Source organism: Erinaceus europaeus, chromosome 13 (assembly GCF_950295315.1).
Source record: "Erinaceus europaeus chromosome 13, mEriEur2.1, whole genome shotgun sequence".
Taxonomy (NCBI): domain Eukaryota; kingdom Metazoa; phylum Chordata; class Mammalia; order Eulipotyphla; family Erinaceidae; genus Erinaceus; species Erinaceus europaeus.
The window spans coordinates 49,988,304-50,010,966 of NC_080174.1; the positions used below are offsets into that span (position 1 = coordinate 49,988,304).

A 22,663-nucleotide genomic window follows, 5' to 3' on the forward strand; every position below is an offset into this window, starting at 1 on the left:
GATCCTTGCTTGGGTCCTTGCACTTTATACTATATGCACTTAACCCAGTGTGCCACCACCTGGCCCCAATCTTTTTTTTTTTTTATTATTGTTGTTGTTGCTATTGTTGTTGTTGATGTCATCATTGTTAGGACAGAGAGAAATAAAAAAGATGAGGAAGACAGAGGGGGAGTGAAAGATAGATACCTACAGACCTGCTTCACCACTTGTGAAGTGACTCCCTTGCAGGTGGGAAGCCGGGGGCTTGAACCAGGATCCTTGAGCCCATCCTTGCGCTTTGCACCACCTGTGCTTAATCCATGGCACTACCGCCCGACTCCCCACTGGCCCCCATCTTTTACATTTCTTAACTACATTAGCCTTAACTTTTTGTAGCTCTAAGCTCCTTTTTATCTAGTTTTCCTCAAATCTGTATTTATTTATTCATTCATTCATTCAGTGAGAGAGATATTAATCTCTAGAGCACTGCTCTGCTATACATGGTGCTGGGATTGAACCCAGAGGCCTCATGCACATAAGGCACTCACCCTGCCGCTCAGCTACCTCCCCCACCCTGAAATGTATTTTAATTAAAGGCTTCCTATTTTGTTAGGACTGGTCATTATTGGGACAGCAGTCCTTTAAACATAGCAAGCTATTTCTAAAAATAAGGAACTTACTTTCTTACAGTGTTAAAGTTCAGAAGAAGGCATGCTCCAACCACAGTAGAAATTGGTTCAACAATGTCATAACAGACATAAGTACTTATTATTATTATTATTATTATTGAACTTTTATTTGATAGTACAGAGAGAAAATGAGAGGGAGGTGGAGGTAGAGAGGAAGAGAGAGAGAGAGAGACACCTACTGCACTGCTTCACTGCTTGTAAAGACAGAGAGATACCTGCAGCATTGCCAGTGAGGACTGGGGGCCCAAACCTGGGTCCTTATACATGATAATACATGCACTTAACCAAGTGTGCTACCACCTGGCCCCAACATAGGTACTTTTTTTTCCTCTCTGCTCTGCCATCCTGGTTTCAGTTCATAGTAAAATGGTTTGTATCAAAAGATAGCTATCAGGGAGAAAGTTACCCCGTAGAGTACATACTTAGCTTTGTATGAGCATCTGGGCTCAAGTCCCTGACAGCACATGGAAGCTCCATGCAAAGGGGAAGCTTCATGAGCCGTGGAGCTGTGCTGTGCCTTGGTGTCTCTCCTTTTCTCTGTGCTTCTGTCTTTCTGTCAGATCTTGTAAAACAGAGTCTGCCAAGGGTGGTGGAATCATTCATGTGTGAAGCCCCAGCACAGTCCCGGCAGCAGAAAACCAAAACCAACGGCAGTTGAAGGCCTAGCAAGTTTCTTAGCAAGACAGACTCATCACATGCACACACACTCACACCCACACCCACCTTTACTCATTAAATTTATTCTGGTTGTGCCACTAGGTCACGTGTCTGTCTAGGACCAATAACAATTATACTTTTGTATGGCATATCTCATAGTACAAACAAAAAAGCAAACAGCTCAATTAACCAACTTGATAATAGTGGCCCTCTGACTTCTGGTTACCTCTCCCTGACACTCCAGACCTTTGAAGGGATTAGCATGGGCATTTCTCTTGTAGAGAAATGAAAATCCACAGGGAAATTTTAGAGAAACTGTCCTCTCAGCAGATTATTTTTACATAACCATTGTTTTCTTCCTTTTATATAGGAGCTCCAGTTTCAAAGCCAAATGTCTCCCAGCAAGAGCAAAGACCAGAATTTTGGGGTCTAAGTCTTATAAATTCTGGAAAAAAGAACATTGCAGATTATAGCCTAAATAATGAACAGACAAGACCAGTGCAGACACTGCCTTGGAAGGACTCAGTGACCTGGGAAGAACACCAATGGGATGTGGAGGATATGAAGGTTTCAGGTGTGCACTGGGGCTATGAGGAGACTAAGACTTTCCTGGCAATTTTGAGTGAGTCTCCTTTCTCTGAAAAGCTCCGAACTTGTCACCAGAACCGCCAGGTATATAGGGCTATTGCTGAGCGACTGAGGGCTCGGGGTTTCCTTCGGACGCTGGAGCAGTGTCGCTATAGGGTCAAAAACCTCCTACGAAATTACCGAAAAGCCAAGAGCAGCCACCCACCAGGGACTTGCCCCTTCTATGAGGAGCTGGAAGCCCTGGTGAGGGCCCGGACAGCCATCAGAGCCACAGATGGCCCAGGAGAGGCTGTGGCTCTCCCCAGGCTGGGAGATAGTGACACAGAGATTGATGAGCAGGATGAAGAGGGATGGGAGCCCGAGGAAACAGCAGAAGGATATAATGGTGATGTCCTAGCCACTGACGAATCCATCCCGGGGCCCAGGATCCCAGGGGGCCCAGCTTTATTCCACAGTCGTATTGGTAAGAATATGGGGATTTAATCGGCTCCAGATTCTAACCCTCCTTTCAGCCAAGCCTCTGTTTCCTGAGTTCAGGGCATAGACTGCAAGTCTGGATTGATACTACTGGGGTAAGGGGCTAGTTTTCATAGGTTATATCCTCAGATAATTTCTTTCTTTTCCTATGATCAGTTCTCCTTATACAAGTTTTCTGAATTATAGAAGCAAAGATTAAAGAAAAAAAAAACCCAAACATCAGGAATCTTAAAGGACTAATTTAGTATTTCTTGTAGTTTGTCATTGGTAGTACAGGGTTGATACTAGATTGTACATGAGTGAGTTTTTACTTTTAATGTGTATGAGCACATGAACCCATGATTTCAGAGGTAGTGTATTTATTTGTTTGTTTATTTATATTTGTTGTCACAGGGGCTTTAGTGCTCCAGGCTGACTTTATTATTTTTTTCAGATAGAGGAAGAGAGAGAGAGACAGAGAGGGAAGGACACTGCACTGAGGCTTCCTGCAGTGTGAAGGCCAGGTTCAAAACCTGGGTCATGCACATGGCAAAGCAAGTACGCTATCCAGGTGAGCTATTTTGCTGGCCCACAGGTAGTGCATTTTATTTGATAGATATAACAGAACTCATAACTATTTGCACTTGAATAGTTGATGTCTGGGAAATGCCTAGTCTTTGTAAAAGTGAAAACATTGTTGCTTAAGAGATAAAGCATCTTATATAAAGATAAACACTGAAGTGGGAACTTAACCAGGACTGGAACCCAGGGCTCCCACCACCAGTTTATGTGGTATGCCTTTCCCCATGAGCCCTCCCTGAGTCTCACCATTTACCTGCAGAAGAACTGAGAATAGGCCACCTCCTTCTCATTCTTCCATAAAAGAGGAAAGGGAACCCTCAACTGTACTATATTACAAAAATAATTGAAGCTCATTTGTCTTCATTCTTTAGGGATTTTCAGGTTATGTTTATTTATAGGAAAATCCATAAAGTAAGTAGAGGAAATGTGCTGCATGGATATAGGGAGACTCTCTTGGATCCCAATTACAAGATTTTCCTTAAATCAGTCAACTGGAAGTTGGGGTATCATTTGGCATAATATGATCACTGAACTGTTCTTCAGTAAAGACTTTTAAAAAAACATTTTTTATTATTACTGGATAAAGACAGACAAATTGAGAGGGAAGGGTTAGGATATTGAGAGGACCTGCAGCCCTGCTTCACCACTCTTGAAGCTTTCCTCCTGCAGGTGGGGACCAGGGGCTAGAACCTGGGTCCTTGCGCACTGTAATGTGTGCACTTAATCAGGTGTGCCACCACCAGGCCCCTCCTTCAGTGAAGACAAATTTTAAGTGTTAGCAGAATCTGTTTTCTATCTCTATCTACCAGAGTGTAGAGGTGGAAAACTTTGACAACCCCCTAAAAGCAAGAGTATATATTTTTGCTGGTGTCCCAGACACAGGAACAATTTCTCAGGTGCCCATGTTCTAGATATGTACCAGGAAAGGTGACTCCAATCTCGGATAACCTAGAGAGTCTCACAATTCTGAACTCTTTACTCATGACAGCAGGCGTGCACTGGGGCTACGAAGAAACCAAGGCCTTCCTGACCATTCTCAGTGAGTCCCCATTCTCTGAAAAGCTTCGCACTTGTCACCAAAACAGCCAGGTATATCGAGCCATCGCAGAGCGACTATGTGCACAGGGCTTCCTGCGGACATTGGAGCAGTGTCGTTACAGATTCAAAAACCTCCTTCGAAGCTACCGGAAAGCCAAAAGCAGCCACCCACCAGGGACATGCCCTTTCTATGAAGAGCTGGACTCACTGATGAGGGCTCGAACTGCCATAAGAGCCATGGGGACCTTTAGAGAGGGAACAGGTCTTTGTAGATCTGGGCAGAGCAGTGCTGAAGACGAGGAGAAGCCTTGTGGTGAGATGGCAGATGAAGAGGCTGTCAGACTTCCAACTCGGTGTTCTAAGACCTCAGATACTGGTAAGCCTGGAATAACCGAATGTCCACAGAAACCATCAGCACATTGAGAGTGAAGGAACCAGGCTTATTTTATTGTTTCTGAACTAAAATGTAGAATGAAATTGATTAGGAAAAGGGGGCTTGTCTCCTTTTTCAGGTTATCTAGTCTCTACGTTAGAATGATCTCCCAAATAAGATAAGAAGTTTGTTCTTCTCTCTATCTCCCCAACTCCTCTCAATTTCTCTTTGTCTCTGTGCATTAGTAAATAAGTAAAAATAGTTTTTTAAAAAAACAGAAAATTATTTTTTAAAAAGTTTGTTCTAGGGAGTCGGGCAGTAGTGCAGCGGGTTAAGCGCATGTGGTGCGAAGCGCAAGGACCAGTGTAAGGATCCCGGTTTGAGCCCCCAGCTCCCCACCTGCAGAGGAGTCGCTTCACAAGCAGTGAAGCAGGTCTGCAGGTGTCTATCTTTCTCTCCCCCTCTCTGTCTTCCCCTCCTCTCTCCATTTCTCTCTGTCCTATCCAACAATGACAATATCAATAACAACAATAATAACTACGACAATAAAACAACAAGGGCAACAAAATGGAATAAATAAATATTTTTTAAAAGTTTTTTCTAGATTTTAATGCATTCATTTGGGAAATTAGAGAGTTTATTCACTCTCCTATGAAATAGGACATACAGAACGTACTACAAGAATATATTGGGATAGGAGACTTGACTGTTTGCTTAATCTGGAGCTCATCACTTCTTTGGTGAAGTTCTCGCTCACATCGTTATTTCAGTCTTCCAGTCAGAAATGCATGTGTACACCAAAAGATCATCAATTCCATGTTAGCCACTCTTATAAAATGTAAAATATAAGATTCAGAATTTAAATTCCTGTTAGCCAAAGTCAGAAGCTATAAGCTGCAGAGCTAGGTGCTAACTAATCAGTGAACAAACCTGTGTTTTTATCTGTTACAGGTTTTGAGGTGAGGCATGAGGATGAAGACCAGATTTTAGAGCAGGACATCTTTGAGGACTTGCCTGGAGCCTTCTCAAAATATACCACAGACGATGCTTGTCATCCTCATGATTGGGAAGAGGACAGTGAAAATGAAAATGAAGGTGAAAGGCAGTGGGGAAAGTCATCACAGGAACAGTGGGAAGACTGTTCTTCTGAAGAGGACTTAGGAAAACTTATCGATCATCAAGGATTGTACCTTGTAGAGAAACCCTACAAGTGTGACACTTGTGTGAAAAGCTTTAGTCGGAACTCCCATTTTATGGCTCACCAGCGGTTACACACAGGTGAGAAGCCCTACAAATGCCCTGAATGTGGGAAAAGTTTTAGTGACCGCTCTAACCTCAATACCCATCAGAGGATTCACAGTGGAGAGAAACCCTACAAATGTCCTGAATGTGGAAAACGCTTTAGTGATCACTCTAACCTTGTCTCCCATCAGAGAATTCATACAGGGGAAAAGCCCTACAAATGTGGAGAATGTTGGAAAAGCTTTAACCAGAGCTCAAACCTTCTAAAACATCAGAGAATCCACTTGGGAGGAAATTCTGATCACTGTAGTGAGCCTGGGGAAAGCATGGGTCAAAGCCCATCCTGTAGTACTCATTGGAGGAACTTAGCAGAGAAGACATTTCTTGAACAACCTCCAAGTGCCAGGAAGAATTTAAATTCTCCTGGGCCATACAGCAGCGACTCAGGGGAAAAACTCTATCAGTGTTCTGAATGTGGAAGAACCTTCTCTAAAAGCTCTGCCCTTATTAGTCACCAAAGAATCCACACAGGAGAGAGGCCATATGAATGTGCTGAATGTGGAAAAAGCTTCAGTAAGAGCTCCACACTGGCTAACCACCAACGAAGCCACACTGGGGAGAAGCCATATAAGTGTGTGGACTGTGGAAAATCCTTTAGTGAGCGCTCCAAGCTTATCACTCATCAGAGGGTACACACAGGAGAGAAGCCCTATAAATGCCCTGAGTGTGGGAAATTCTTTCGTGACCGTTCTAACCTCATAACTCACCAGAGGATTCACACAGGAGAGAAGCCTTATAAGTGTGGAGAGTGTGGGAAATGCTTTAACCAGAGCTCCAGTCTTATAATTCACCAGAGAATCCACACTGGGGAGAAACCCTACAAGTGCATGGAGTGTGGTAAAGACTTCAACAATAGCTCCCACTTCAGCGCCCACCGGAGAACCCATGTAGGAGGGAAAACGTCTTAGAAGAAGACATCTCCCCCAATGAGAGAAATTACATTTGTATTGAAATTGCCTAAATTACAAGATACACTAGAAAGAAACTTTCCCGGTTTTCAAACTTGGTATCTACCTAGAGGAGTTATCTTGATATAATATGTATATTTGGGTGGATCATAAATGCTAAGGATCAACAAGCACTTTCCTTAAGTCTAATTGTTTTACTCCTTCAAGAAACCCTCACGCAGTCCTCAGACTTTCCTTACATTTGCTATCGTGTAAAAACTTTGAACCAAGCCAGTAATTTAGGGAGTTAGAGGCAAATTGGTGGCTCTGAGCAGTGATTCCAAACTTTTCTGTGCCTTCACACTGTCCCCACTGGTAGATACCGGTAAATTTTTTTTACATGTCGGTTTTCTGTTGGGGTATATCCTCCTGGGAGAGCTTTGAGACTTGTGAGAGAGGCCATAACAAAACCAGTGGCCTAGAGCATGCTACCTCCGGGCGCTCAGCAAAGAGTAGGAACAACAGTGACATCATTACAAAGTCATATTGATAAGCAAAACTTGCCAGATTTATCGAGCATTTGTTCTTTGGCAGACTTTGCCAAGCACTTTGTACACATCATCTCATTTAATTCTCACAGTAACCACTTAGAAGGTAGGGGCTAACAGTCTCCCCACTTCCTAGAGGAGACAACTATGACTTGGGAAAGTTAGGTAACTTGCTTAGGTCACACATCTGACAAAGACAGAGGCAAGACTCAGATATCTGTCTCCAGAACTTGAGATGCACTTACTATTTGCTAAAACCCCTTTCACCTTAGGGCCAGTAACTCAGGTCCCTGCATCTTGAAGCACTCTGTAGGCCATATATCCTGTTAGAATTCCTTTATAAATTCTCACTTCAACAAATTTGGAAGTTGAAAATCCATAGATTCAAGGACCTAAGATGTTCGTCATTGGCAATGTACTTAGAGCAAGATCGAACCATATCAAGCACTTGTGATTTCCACCTTTACAGGGGGTAATATAGGAGAGAGGTAAGGTAGGTTGTGATGGGGGAAAAAATACATAGCCAACGATTCTTCTCCCAATAAGATACTACTTTGACTAAGGAAATGAGTTTAAGAATTTCCCTTTTCTCAGTTAGTCCTTGTTAGATTTGACTGGACCATAGATGAAGGTTCATAGCATCCTTGCCATTTTTCAGTCCTCCTTGCCCTTTTGCTTCTCTGATCCTTTTTCCTTTGGCATGGCAAAAAGAAACTGCTCCTTATCCTCATGCCAAGGCTAAGGCCAAATGGTAGTGAAAGGAGCTGGCATGTGTGGTACTCTACATAAAGGGCTTTAAACACTAGCCTGGGTCCCAGCATGATTCCATTCAAGTCATCTTGCCCCAAGCCAACCCAATGCATTCAAAGCTAAGTTGCAATTTACATTTGTCCCCCATTGGGACTTCCCTTCCTCCTACTTTTCAGTATTTTGGCTGGAGGTAACTGGGGTGATTTAAAATTTTTAGCCAAGGACTTTTGATTTCCATAGGATTTTAAATGGATATGAGGCAACCTTGAAAAATAAATTTTGTATTTACATGTGAGGAAGTCAGTGGAAAGATTTACACTCCCACAAAATCACACAATCAGATCATGCTGTAACCTCTTCTTCTGCTTCCCAAGAACCAGCTCACCTGAGATCCTTGCCTCTGTTTTCCTTCCTGATTTACTTCTCCTAGTTCACGTAACCTCTAGGTAGGAGCTGTAGGTTAGCCCATGATGGGAACCAGTGGATGTAAGGAACTACAAAGATAAAATGACAGGTAGGGTACAATGTAAGCAAAAAGGAAGAACCCCAACGGAGGGGAAAGGAATTCAGGGAAAGGCACGGTGTGGTGAAATAGCATGAATTTAGAACAGGGGTGGAGACCATATCTTCTTAGCACTATTAGAGTTGTAAAATGGGAGATGAAAGGTGGAGAAGTGGATTGGAGACTGGACTAGGGCTTGGGGCAGTCAGGGAGGCTCTCATGTTTGAACAGAACTTGGACATGTCAAATTACAATGTCAAAATTTAACAACTGAATGACGCTTGGATATACGGCATTTCAGACAACCTGTCAGGACACCGCTGCAGCAATCCCACTAAAAGGTGAGGGCCTAAACTCAGGAAAAGACAGATTTGAGAGGTTTCAGAAACAGAGTTGAGAACAGGAAGAAAGTGAGACAACTTTGGGGTAGTAGGTGAGAGGATCCTAAGTGACAGGACAATGCAGATAGGGCAGATTATAAATTTTGTTCTGACATTTTGAATTTGTACTTGGGCAAATTGCAGTAGGCATTTGGATATCTGGGTCTGCAGCTAGGGAAGAGGTTCGAATCATGTGTGTTCCTGGTATTTAAACTCACGAGGAGAATGTGTTCAAAGTCACAGCAATATTGGGCCTAGGGCAGAACTGGAGAGGCATCAAATGTAGAGGAAGATGTCCCTCAAAGGAGATCTGGAATGTTCCTTATCCCTACCACCTCCCATACACTCTTGTCATCTTTTAGACTCTGCCTCCATTCCCGTGCTGACATGGGAATCTCCACAGTTCTGAGCTTTCTGGAACCTTCACTATAGAAGCTAAGCTATGTGTAAAAATGAGATAGTAGGCCCCTCCCTCACCAAGTGTCATTTGTTTCTGTGTCCTTAGTGTGCTCAATTTTCTTGCTTGTAACGTACTGCCCACCACTCCTTTTTAAAAACACTTTATAGCTTTAGCCATGGAGAAGCGTGTAGGTCTGGATGGACACTTCCCTCCCTGTCTATCTGACTCTTCCTTGGGAAGAAGTTTTCTTTCAGTGGCTTCTGTATTTGGCACCTGACCCATTATTTTACTGGGGGCTCAGACACGTCCCCAGCTAGTGCTGGGGCTCAAATAAACTGAATCTGGTTTTACATAGCCCAACCTTTAGTAACATGTGTCTGCCTGGGTCAAGTTGATTCACTGTACACAATGGTCAGAAAGTTTTCCAGCCAAGTCAGACCTGTGATGTGGATGTCAAGTGAGAATGCACCCCTTGTTGGGTGCTGCCTCGAACTACACCCCCTTACTTGATTTTGGTTCCTTTCACCCTAAGAAGGCTATTGGCTCCTCTGAAATGGTTAAGAAGCACAGCTAAGATGTCATTCCATTGAATCCAGAGGAGGGAGCAAATGCAAAGGTGGATTGGGGGAGGGAGCACCCAGGCTGCTTTAGAAAGCAGTTTTCACAGGCATAGGCCTCAGCATCTGAATTGATGATCGTGACTGTCTCAGCCATATCGTGTCCACAATTTCCTGCCTGAAGAAAGAGAAGGAGTCAGGCAGTAGCACAGCGGGTTAAACGCATGTGGCACAAAGGACCAGCGTAAGGATCTGGGTTGGAGTCCCTGGCTCCCCACCTGCAGGGGGATCCCTTCACAAGCAGTGAAGCAGGTCTGCAAGTGTCTGTCTCTCCCTCTCTGTCTTCCCCTCCTGTCTCCATTTCTCTCTGTCCTATCCAACAACGACATCAATAGCAATAACTACAACAATAAAACAAGGGCAACAAAAGGGAATAAATAAATATTTAAAAAAGAAGAAAGAAAGGGGAGTCGAGCTGTAGCGCAGCGGGTTAAGTGCAAGTGGCGCAAAGCGCAAGGACTGGCGTAAGGATCCCGGTTCGAGCCCCTGGCTCCCCACCTACAAGGGAGTCACAAGCGGTGAAGCAGGTCTGCAGGTGTCTATCTTTCTCTCCCCCTCTCTGTCTTCCCTCTGTTGGCTTTCTGGCGGGGTGATCTCCAGAAGAAAGGCAACCGACCGGTTCTTTCTCGCTCGCTCAAGGGATGAAAAATGAAGTAAAGACACCGGAGAGACTGAAGCATGCTCAGATCTCGTTTATTAGCAGGTGGGCAAGAGTTTAAATAGAAAACCAAACAAAGGGCATTGTCAGAAATTACAGGTTTCTTAAGGGTCAGCTTGCCCCTGTGGCAGGGGGCTGGTATGACAAGATTTGATACATAAAGATCAATACAATTAGTCTCCTGATGCAGGCAGTTAATTATCCAAAGGCATTTGAGAGAAGAATAGGGGTGAGATAGAGAAGGAAGAACAAGGCTTTAAAGACATCAAAAGGGCTACAGGAAATAAGGTCTTGGGGGCTTTTCACTTGTCCGGTGTTAGGAGTGTGTGACAGGATGTGCTCTTCCTTTGTGATCAAAAGGTGAGGTGGAATGTGTGAACTTTGAGTGAATGAATCTTAAAGTAGGCAGCCATGTGGCCTGCAGTTAATGGAAAGGAGTATTGAGGTTTCTGTAGGCTTGAGAGTCAAGAAGGGAAGAACTTAGTCTAAGAGACGGTTTCTCCCCTTTGCTCACCTCAGTTGAGAGAGACTAACAAGAAGGTATCTTCTCATACCTCCATCCAAGGATGGGGGAGTTCTCCCTAATCTCTATCAAGCTTACACAGAGCCCCACACCCCTCTTCTCTCCATTTCTTTCTGTCCTATTCAACAACAATGACAATAACTACAACAGTAAAACAACAAGGCCAACAAAAGAAGAATAAAACATTAAAAAAAAAAAAAAAACCTCTAGGTTCTCCTTGCCTCATCCTATTCTGGGTGTTTCCCTGTTAGGCTACAGAAGAGTTTAGGCTTAGTCACTTGGGGGGAGATAGTAATACCCTTTGGGGACAGGTAGAGCTATATTGAAGTAATGAATACTGCATTTGCAGTGGGTGTGGACATTGACATTGTGTTCAGGCTGCCTTGGGACTTTTTGTGTGTATTCTACACTTGTGTTTCAAATGTACTCATTCACATTACATGGTTACATTTCCATTTTTAGCCCTGTAGCTGCTGATGACTTCCAACCTGTCTCCTTTCCTGGCTCTTCACCTAGAAGACTAGTTGCTCCTGGCGAGTCATCCCTGCATGCCCGACTCCTGGGACCCTCAGCTCTCCGTGCCCACGTGTTGCCCTCTTGGGCTTCTGCACCCACCCATGTGCTTCATAGTCCACAGACAAACCCTCACACATTGTCAGTCAGTCACACATTCATATGCATCAGACACACATTGTCCTTCCTGAGGACACTTTCCAAGTGGGCTTGGTTACCAGCTGTCTGGGAAAGCTTTCTGGATGGACTCAGTACTCACAGTCAGAATTAACCATATGATGAGGGCACCACACACAAGAGGGAGCTTCACAGGCCTCCTCTCTGTGATTGAATGGGGGGAAATTTTCTGGGGAGTGGTGGATAGGCACAGAGTCTTGCAAAGACACAGTGACTTAAGAAAAAGAAAAATATGTGAGATGCCTTTTTACCTTCCTCTATGTGGATATCCTCTAGCAACTCACCCACCCTGTGGCAGCAAAAGCCCAATCTTCTTTTTTAATTGGCAGGCTTAATCACTCACAGTTGTTGACACATAGGTAGAACCTCTCATCTCCCCATGATAGGTGTCTGCAAGACACTCTTCCCCAACCCAGGTCCTTTAAAAAAAACCAAAAACTGTATTTATTGAATGGAGACAGGAATCAAGTGGGGAAGAGGATAGAACGAGAAAGACCCCTGCAGCACTGCCTCACTTGTGAAGTTTCCCCCTGCAGGTGGGGGTTGGGGGCTCGAACCCGGGTCCTTGCACATTGTAACGTGCACTCAACCAGATGTGCTACCATGGGCCCCCTCTAGGTCCTTTTCCACCATCATACCTCAAGACTGCAGTGCCACTCCATCCCAGCCCTTTCCTTTCTTCCCCAGAGTTCTTGTTTGTAACACACCACACCCAGCCCAAGAATCACCTTGCTTTCTTTTACTGTCCTTATTTCTTAACTTCATCCCATACTTGTCCTTCCCTTTCTGGCTTATCACACTCAACATGATAACCTTGAGGTCCATTCAAGATATGGCCAATGAGATAACTTTTGTCATTTTTAGTATCTGCATAATACTCTACCATGTATATATACCATAACTTTCTTATCCACTCATTATTGTTGGGCATCTGACAAACTCCAATTTTAAATCACTACATAGCTAACTACCAGAAAGTAGTGTTACATACCATGGAAGGAGAAGCTTTCCTGGGGAACTGGGGTCCCAGTTGCTGAGTTCTGGAGTCCAGAATGGCAGATAGTAGTCCCAACTCTTGGCTCTTTCCTCACACTCAACATCCACGTCATCTACCACAGCATGTCTTCAGCACCATAACCTGTATCTTCTCCCCCATACACACACACTGGCTTTAGGCAACACTGGAGTCAATTCCCAAATGCACATTTTAGGGAAGAAGAGGCTTGTTCTTCACCTCACAAATGCTCCTGACTGAATCTCCCACCCTGTACTGCAACTGAAGGGGTGACTCCTCATCTTCCCTGGTATAGCGCCTACCCAGTCCCTGTCAGGAACCCTGTAATGAGCCTGCACCCAGTAGCTCCCATCTCATGCTGCTTGGAGGAAGAGACAGAACACTTAAGTTCATATTTTCTGTGTGTACTCAATTCTCCCACTTCTTGACACTGAGAGCTGCTTTGTTCTAAGAGGTGCTTGGTTAAGTCGAGAGCATCACAACAATTGGCAGACAAATAATTTTGCTGAAGCTGACTGTACTAGTATTCAATATAGCTCTTTCTTTCTTTCTTTCTTTCTTTCTTTCTTTCTTTCTTTCTTTCTTTCTTCCTTTCTTTTGTTGTTGCCTTCAGGGTTATCACTGGGGCTTGGTGCCTGTGCTATGAATCCACTGTTCCTGGAGGCCATTTTCCCCATTTTTGTTGCTCTTGTTATTATTATAGTTGGATAGGACAGAAAGAAATTGAGAGAGGAGGGGAAGAGAAAGACACCTGCAGACCTGCTTTACAACTTGCAAAGCGACCCCCCCCCCCCCCCGCAGGTAGGGAGCCAGGGGCTCGAACCAGGATCCTTAGCTGGTCCTTACACTTCATGCCATGTGCGCTTAACCTGCTGTACTACCACCTGGCCCCCCTATGTAGATGTTTCTTATCTAATCAGCACAATCAGTGATTCTCTTTGAATTTGAAGATGACTTAATTCTATCATTACATAACATGTCTAAAGTCACACTTATTTTTCATTATCATGCTAAGAAAACACCCTGTGATTGTGTCATCTCAGGCAACAAAGGAAGGCCATGGAACGGAGTATGAAAACTCAAGTCTGTTAAGACTGTTTCTTAGAAGTTCTCAATCCAAAGTATGGGCTCATTTGAGCCCAAGCAGGAGAGAAGCCATAAATGGGCTAACACAGATATTGCCACTGAAATCTCTTGGAAGTCACTGAGGCCCAGGGAGCCCTACTCTGATGGCAGGGGACAAATGAGACACAAAAGGGATAGGGCTCTTCTCCCTCCCTCCATTAAGAGCTCAGCTCAGCTTCAGTGCCTTAGAGAAGTCATAGACCACAGAGGAGCTCCGGCAGAGTTAGGAGGCAGCAGGTACCAGCAGGAGATGGGACAGAGGCTACCCTAGAGGAAGAAGTAGACGCTTCTTGAATCCTTCACTGCAAACTTCAGCCCTGAGTCAGGACGGCAAGGTAGCAAGTAATAAGGAAAGGGCTTGTTCATACCACCTGAGCCCCCTACCTCCAACCCCATTTCTGAAGTTTCTAGAAATGGATTGGGCAGGTAAGGTTAGTCACACTAAAGATCATGCCACACTCACTTCCTGTGTTGTGAGGAAACAAGACAAAGGTATTTCCCCAAAGAACCTTTACTTATTTTTGTTTCTTTCTTTTTTTTCTTTTTGAACCCGCTGTTATTGTCAATTCAGCTGGTCCAGACACCAATTACTTTCCTGAGGTTCAGATCTGTGTTTTTAATTACTTAAAATCTCCTCTGGAGCCCAGCTCATCCACACCAATTTCCACCATAAGTTTGCTACCCTACCTTTGTCATCCCAGGAAAAAGTACTGATATCCATTCAGTTATACATCCAAGAGTCACCTTTGATACTTTTATTTATTTATTTCTATTTTAATTTTTTAAATTATCTTTATTTATTGGATAGAGACATCCAGAAATTGAGAGGGTAGGGGGAGATAAAGAGAGAGAGAGACAGACACCTACAGCCCTGCTTCACCACTTGTGAAGCTTTTCCCCTGAAGGTGGGGTTCGGGGCCTTGAACATGGGTCCTTGAGCATTGTGACATGTGTGCTCAACCAGGTGTGCCACCACTTGGCCCTGATGTTTTTCTTTCTTTTATTTTTTTTAATTGCTTTATTGGGGGAGCAATTTACAGCCAACAGTAAAGTACAGTAGTTTGTACATGTGGAACATTTCTCAGTTTTCCACATAACAATTCAACCCCCTGCCCAGATCTTTCTCTGCCATCATTTTCTAGGACCTGAAGCCACCCCCCTCCCCTGAGTATTTTACGTTGGTGCAATATACTACTTCTCTTTATTATTTAAAAAAAAATCTCTTACTTGTTTTTGATAAGAGACATATAGATGAGAGACTAGTGCACCTCTCAGCCTTGCTTTATGGTGGTGCTGGGATTGAGCTCAGGGCCTCAGGCATGAAAGTCTGTTGCAGGGAGTCGGGCCGTAGCACAGCAGGTTAAGCGCAGGTGGCAGCGGCAAAGCGCAAGGACTGGTGTAAGGATCCCGGTTTGAGCCCCTGGCTTCCCCTGCAGGGAAGTCACTTCACAAGCAGTGAAGCAGGTCTGCAGGTGTCTATCTTTCTCCCCCCCCCATCTTCCCTTGCTCTCTCCATTTCTCTCTGTCCTATCCAACAGCACCAATAACAACAACAATAACTATAACAAAACAACAAGGGCAACAAAAGGGAATAAATAAATAAATATTTTTTAAAAGTCTCTTGCAGAACCATTATGGTGCTCCCCCAGCCCTTTTGAGCCTTTGCCTCTATATCCAATCACCAAATCATGTGGAGCATCTCTCCAGAAGAGATCTTGCTTCCTCCCATTTCTCTCCATTCTCATTGCTTTCATCTGCAATCTGGCGACTGTCTCCCCACATGGCTGACTACATGTCTGCTAACTTTTCCTATTTCTACCTCTGGCTTTCTTTAAGCTCCGCATGTTGCACATTATTTTCTCACAGTGTAAACTGGGCCCCATATCACTTGGCTTCTTGTTACAGCTACATGATTTTTTTTTTTTTGCCTCCAGGGTTATTGCTGGGGCTCAGTGCCTACACTACAAATCCACTGCTCCTGGCAGCCAGTTTTTCCAATTTATTGAATAGAACAGAGAGAAATTGAGAGAGGAGGGGGAGGTAGAGAGGGAGACAGAAAAACCTCTGTGGATAGAATTAACTATTTACCTCCATCCAACTTGACCCAAGGCATATATATGTATATATTTAGCACCAGAGCCTGTGTAACCTCTAAGCCCCTATCATTAGTCTGAGCTCACAGCTCATGGTCACAGCTGGGAACAGTGTGGGCTGCACTCATTTCAGGACGAGTCTTCCTCATGTGGCAGGGCAGGATACCCCAGCCTCCCTTCGGAGACCGAGGCAGTCCATACCATAGCTGCTCCCTAATCCAAACTCTCTAGTCCTTTCCTCTACTCTGACACCATATTCTCAGACAATGGTCTTATCCAACTTCATGCTAATGAATTTCTGAGTTACCTTCCACTCTAAGATCCCTAATTCCATTTGCTCTGTTCCTACTTTTTGGTTCCTGTTCATTAACCATTTTGTCTCACTTTATGTCCTCCTACCTTCCAGATACCAAGTTGCAGACGTGACTATGATTCTGCCCCGACTTCCCTGGGCAGACAACCCTATCTATGTGTCCTGGAACATCACCTCTCCAGAGCCCTAGCTCACTAGGGAAAGACAGAAACAGGCTGGGAGTATGGATTGACCTGCCAATGCTCAATTCTAGTGGAGAAGCAATTATAGAAGCCAGAACTCCTACCTTCTGCACCCCAAAAACATCTTTGATCCATACTCCCAGTGTGAGAGAAGAGATAAGAGAAAGAGAATGAGAGGGCTCTGAATTCCAGCTCCATCAGGTCCCAAAGAGGGGATGAACAGGAGATTTGGATGTAGTAATAGGGTGACGTGTGGTTTGGAGGGGAAGAGAGGATTGTACCTGGAAGAAAAAGGGGGGCAAATATGTACAAATGTAGACAGATAGTTGTAGAGATGACAGTTATCCCATACCTGCAACTTTGGGAAAACTGCAGTGGTTTTCAGTAGAGGGACTTAGGATTCAGAACTCTGGTGGTGGGAATGGTGTGAAGCATATACTCATTGATAAGTAATTTTATAAATCAATATTGAATTTCTAATTTAAAAAAGAAAAAAAGAGGAAGAGAGAAAGACACCTGCAGACCTGCTTCACTGCTTAGAAAGTGAGCCCCCCTGCAGGTGGGGAGCCGGAGGCTGGAACCAGGATCCTTGCACCAGTTCTTGTACTTTGCATCATGTGCACCTAAGCCAGTGCACTGCTGCCTGGCCCCCAGGTACATGAATTTGCACTTGCTTTCTGCCACATACTGGTTCTCGCTATCTGACCAGACTTCAGCCCCTCTGCCCTTTCAGTTCCTCCAACAGGTGAACCCTGTCAACCTTTGCACACATAGCTCCTATTTCTTAGACTGCTTTTCCCCTGGATAACGCCCACTCATTTATCAGATCTTAATTTAAAAGTCACAAAGAGGCCATTCCTAACTCCTGCCCCACCTTTCCTTCTAACTCCTTTATTTTTATTTTTTTATTTGCCTCCAGAGTTATCTCTGGAGCATGATGCCTGCATCATGAATCCACTGCTCCTGGAGGCTATTTTTTTCCCTTTTTGTTGCCCTTGTTGTTTATCGTTGCTGTTATCATTATTGTTGTTAGTAGTATTGTTGATATTGTCGTTGTTGGATAGGACAGAGAGAAATGGAGAGAGGAGGGGAAGACAGAGTGGGGGAGAGAAAGACACCTGCAGACCTGCTTCATTACCTGTGAATCGATTTGCCTGCAGGTGGGGAATCAGAAGCTGGAACCAGGATCCCTAGGTGGGTCCCTGCGCTTCATGCCATGTGCGCTTAACCCGCTGCGCCGCCACTCAGCACCCTCCTTGTAACTCTTATCTCAGTCTGTTACGTGTTTATTTCTTGGTTTCTGGGTGGAGACTGCTGGCTGCTTCCCCCCTTCCTAAGCATATACATTTCTGTTATTGTTATTTAGGTAACTATGTCCTCATATGAAGCCCATGTGATCCAGCACTTCCCTGTTCCCAGTTCTATAGACAACCTGTTTGTCCAAAGGTAACCCTGCTTTCCTTGGCCCCTGCTCTATCAAGGAACAGTCAGCTAATCAGTGACGACATTCCCCGGATGTCAGAGAACAGATGATCAGCAATGGAGGTTCCATTTTGTACCAGTGAGGTTTAACCAGTAGGTTTGGGACATGATTATAAAAACCTAGCTCCTGGGAGTCGGGCGGTAGCACAGCAGGTTAAGCGCAGGTGGCGCAAAGCACAAGGACCACCGTAAGGATCTCGGTTCGAACCCCCGGCTCCCCACCTGCAGGGGAGTCGCTTCACAGGCGGTGAAGCAGGTCTGTAGGTGTCATTCTCTTCCTCTCTCTGTCTGTCTTCCCTTCCTCTCTCCATTTCTCTCTGTCCTATCCAACAACAACAACATCAATAACAACAATAACTACAACAACAATAAAAAGCAAACAAGGGCAACAAAAGGGAAAATAAATAAATATTAAAAATATATAAAAACAAAAACAAAAAAAACCCCTCAGCTTCTGGGGGTCGGGGCAGTAGCGCAGCAGGTTAAGCGCACATGGCGTGAAGCACAAGGACCAGCTTATAGAACCTGGTTCAAATTCCCGGCTCCCCATCTGCAGGGGGTTCACTTCACAGGCGGTGAAGCAGGTCTGCAGGTGTCTGTCTTTCTCTCCTCCTCTCTGTCTTCCCCTCCTCTCTCCATTTCTCTCTGTCCTATCCAACAACAAGGGCAACAAAATGTGAAAACATGTCCTCCAGTCACTGGATTTTGTGACGTGAGGCAATACATACTTTTTGTGAAGTTATTTACAGCTGGGTCTTTTTCTTAAAGCTGGGAGAAACACACCAGGGACATTTGATCTCTAGTCCCCTCATTCTTCTATTTATTATTTCCTTCCTTCTTCCTCGCTTTCCAACTCAGCTGAGGTGCCATAATTCAGAATACCAATCCTTTTTGCGAGTATCTGTATTTTTCCTATTGCGTTCTTTTGTTATGACTCTCTGGTATACTCTTACCATCTTATGATCCAATAATGCAGACTAGTGTATTCATGCTATTGGCTTTTACTGGAAGAAAAAATATATATCAGAAAGATTTGTGTGGGGGCTGTGTGGTGGCACACCCAGTTAAGTGTATATAGTACTAATTGCAAGGACCCATGCAAGGATCCAGGTTCAAGCCCCCACCTGCAGGGGAAAAGCTTCACAAGCAGTCTATAGGCATCTATATTTCTCTCCCTTTCTCTAGTTTCCCCTCCTCTTTCAATTTCTCTTTGTCCTACTCAATAAAAAGTGGGGAAATTGTCCTCTAGGAATAGTGGATTTGTAGTGCCCACACCAAACCCCAAATGATAACCCTGGAGGCAAAGGAAGAAAGAAAGAAAGAAAGAAAGGAAGAAAGAAGAAAGACTGGTGCTATAATATACGGTCAGGTATGAAACAATGTTCAACAATCATTCTGTTAGGTTGTGTATGGCAGCAATGTGATGAGAAGATATTTTATAATCAAAATGCCCAACGAGGGGGATGTAATATAAATTAGAGTACCAACGGACAATAGAAAATAAGACAGCTATATAAAATGTGGAAAAGATATATGTACCCAACTGCATGCAGAAATGCTGACAAAATAAATTGGTAGCTGACAAGAATAATATTACAAAAGTGTGTGTGGGCACAAGATACTCTAAAGGAATTTACTGTCAAGTGTTTCCATGGTAATCTCAAGATGCAGGAATTATAGATTTCTGTGATGCTCTTTTGTGATTTTTGAAAGTATAATGCTCAGTATAAGTTTAACATAAAATTTAAGATTGTTTACATTTCTGTGCAATAAAAGCAAGGGCTAGAAGAGACGTACAGTCTTACCAGGCTTCTAAAGTTCATTCTACTCTCTTCTTTTTGTTTTGTTTTATTGGGTAGGACAGAGAAAAATTGAGAGAGGAGGGGGAGATAAAGAGGGAGAGAGAAAGACACCTGCAGACCCACTTTGCTACCTGTGAAGCTTCCCCCTGCAGATGGGGAGCCTGGGTCTCAAACCTGGACCTTGAGCTTTGTACTGTGTGCACTTAACTGGCTGTGCCATTGCCTCACCCCCCTCTCTCTCTCCCTCCCCCATCAATTTCTCTCTGTCCTATCAAATTAAAAAATAGGAAAAAAAAAAAAAAGGCCACTGGTAGTGGTGGATTGCAACTAGATTTAGGAGGTAGGCTATCTTTTGATGAGGACTTTCCCCATACAGACTCTGGATGTTGTCAGATGTATCCCTATCACATCATTGACGTTTCTCTTCCACTTGTATCATCTGTGAGCTGGCACTTAGATTGAGTGATTGTATCAAATTCACTTTTGACTTTTGCATTTTGCAAGAAAACATCATAGGTGTAGTTGTGTACTTCTATAAGAAAACACATAATGTGTGTAATCCCAAAACTGTGGTCTCTAAATATAATTTTCCAATAAAAGGCACCAAGACTTTCCAGATAGCTGATTCCATATCTGGAGCATGGCATGTACAAGGTGAACAAGGGCAAGCTTAGTATTCCTAAAACGAGATAACTCCTATGTACCTTTTTAAAATAATCTTTATTTATTTATTGTGTAGATACAGCCAGAAGTCGAGAGGGAAAGGAGAGGCAGAGAGGGAGAGAAACACTTGCAGCCCTGCTTCATCACTCGAAAGCTTCCCCCCTACAGTGGGGACCAGAGCTTGAACCTGGGTGCTTGAGCACTGTAACATGTGGGCTCAATCGGGTGCACTACCACCCGACCCCCTAAATACTATTTATGGTATATCGAGGAAACTCCAGGCAACTTCCAGGGGCAGGCAGTTGCACACCAAGTTAAATGCACATGTACAAAGCACAAAAACCAGGGCAAGAATCCCAGTATGAGCCTTTGGCTCCCCATCTGCTGGGGGTGGGGGGAGTTGCTTCATAAGTGGTAAAGCAGGTCTGCAAGTGTCTCTCTCCCTCTTTATTTCCCCCTCCTCTCTCTCAATTTCTCTCTGTCTTGTCCAATAAAAATGAAAAATAGTCGCCAGGAGCGGTGGATTCATAGTGATAACCCTGGAGGCAAAAAAAAAAAAAAAAAAAAAAAGATTTGTCTTCCAAAGGCTCCCACTGGACAAATATGAAACAATATGAGCATTTATCATCATCATCAAGGCAATATAGTATATGTGGCTAAATCTATGGGTTCATAGTTTTCTATGAATTCATATAACATTTAAAAAAATATTCATTGTCATCTAGGATAAATTCAAAGGATTTTTCTTTTCTCATATAAAGTGTATTTTAGGGTGATCAAATAGTTAAGGAATGGAAAGCTCATTTTATAGAATCATTCTACATTAAAATATATCCTGGTTGCTTCTCTTTATATGATATTAGCAGCTGCCAATAGTCATTTCCAGGATATATTTTAATCTACACTTAAAATGGTGATGCTTAGATTCTATTTTTCTTCACTGAGTAACTGGAATAATTCTATAAAGTGAATCTTCCCTTCCTTAATAATGATATCTCAGAATCAAATTCAGGAGTATAAAGTTTTACTGATTCCTTTTTTCCCTTAGAACAATACTGGTTACTGAATAGCCTCAACAAATTTAAAAGAGGTACCAGCACGGCAAGAAAATTTGGAATTTAGAATAATATTCAACAGTGTCTTAGGCTAAGTATCTCTTGATAGAAACAAGACATTTGACAGGCTGGGAAGACAGCATAAGGGTTAAGAAAAAGATTTGCATGACTAGGTTCTAAGGTCCCAGGTTCAATGCCAAGCACCACCATCAGCCAGAATTGATCAGTGGTCTGGTATCTCTTTCATTAAAAGAACAAAGGAATAAAATATTTTTGGTTACCAGTGGTACTAACAAAATTATTCACTGGATTTTTCTTACAATATATAAAACAAATAGAAAAAAAAGAAAAGTACTATTACCATCAATATGATTTCTTTCTTCTTCTTTTTTTTTTTTTTTGCCTCCAGGGTTATCACTGGAGCTCGGTGCCTGCACTATGATGAATCCACTACTCCTGGTGGCCATTTTTCCCCCATTTTTGTTGCCCTTGTTATTACTATTATTGTTGTTGTTATTGGATAGGACAGAGAAATTGAGAGAGGAGGGGAAGACAGAGAGGGGGAGAGAAAGACACCTGGAGACCTGCTTCACCACTTGTGACTCGACCCTCCTGCAAGTGGGGAACTGGGGGCTCCAACTGAGATCCTTATGCCGGTCCTTGTGCTTTGCACCATGTGCACCTAACCTGCTGCGCCACTGCCCGACTCCCTTTAAAAACAGTGCCATTGGGAGTCGGGTGGTAGCGCAATGGGTTAAGTGCACATGGCGCGAAGCACAAGGACCGGCATAAGGATCCCAGTTTGAGCCCCTGCTCCCCACCTGCAGCTGAGTTGCTTCACAAGCGGTGAAACAGCTCTGTAGGTATCTGTCTTTCCTCCTCTCTGTCTTTCCCTCCTCTCTCTGTTTCTCTCTGACCTATACAACAACAATGACATCAATAACAACAATAGTAACTACAACAATAAAACAAGGGCAACAAAAAGGGAATAAATAAATAAACATTTAAAAACAAAACAAACAAAAAAACCAGTGCCATTATTCAGCAATTTTTTTATTTGCTGTGATATATGGCAAGTATTATGGTGATGTTCTTGTTTATAAGAGGTCTTTTAGAACCTCTTTCAGGGCAGGCTTGGTGATGGTTGCCTCCTTTAACTGTTGTCTGTATGAGAAGGTTTTGATCCCTCCATCTAGTCTGAATGATCCTGCTAGACTTTCATTCAGACTAGATAGAAATACTTTTTCATTGAGGGCTCGACAGATATCTTGCCATTCTCTTCTGGCTTTTAGAGTTTTGAGTGGAGAAGTCTGC

General features: G+C 43.6%; 1 protein-coding gene across 9 annotated transcripts in view; it reads left to right on the forward strand.

The window, feature by feature from the left end:
* Positions 1 to 22,663, forward strand: part of ZSCAN20 (zinc finger and SCAN domain containing 20) — a 42,525-nt gene that overhangs the window by 16,274 nt on the left and 3,588 nt on the right. For 5 of the 9 annotated variants that reach the window (XM_060205828.1, XM_060205827.1, XM_060205826.1 and 2 more), the window contains exons 6-9: positions 1,696 to 2,376; positions 2,824 to 2,940; positions 3,940 to 4,365; positions 5,314 to 8,144. In XM_060205828.1, coding sequence (XP_060061811.1) covers positions 1,696 to 2,376; positions 2,824 to 2,940; positions 3,940 to 4,365; positions 5,314 to 6,572 — 2,483 coding nt within the window. In that variant the 3' untranslated portion in view covers positions 6,573 to 8,144. Of the gene's footprint in view, positions 1 to 1,695; positions 2,377 to 2,823; positions 2,941 to 3,939; positions 4,366 to 5,313; positions 8,145 to 22,663 lie in introns of those variants that run through there. The other 4 variants (XM_060205832.1, XM_060205830.1, XM_016188197.2 and 1 more) reach the window with 4 other exon arrangements.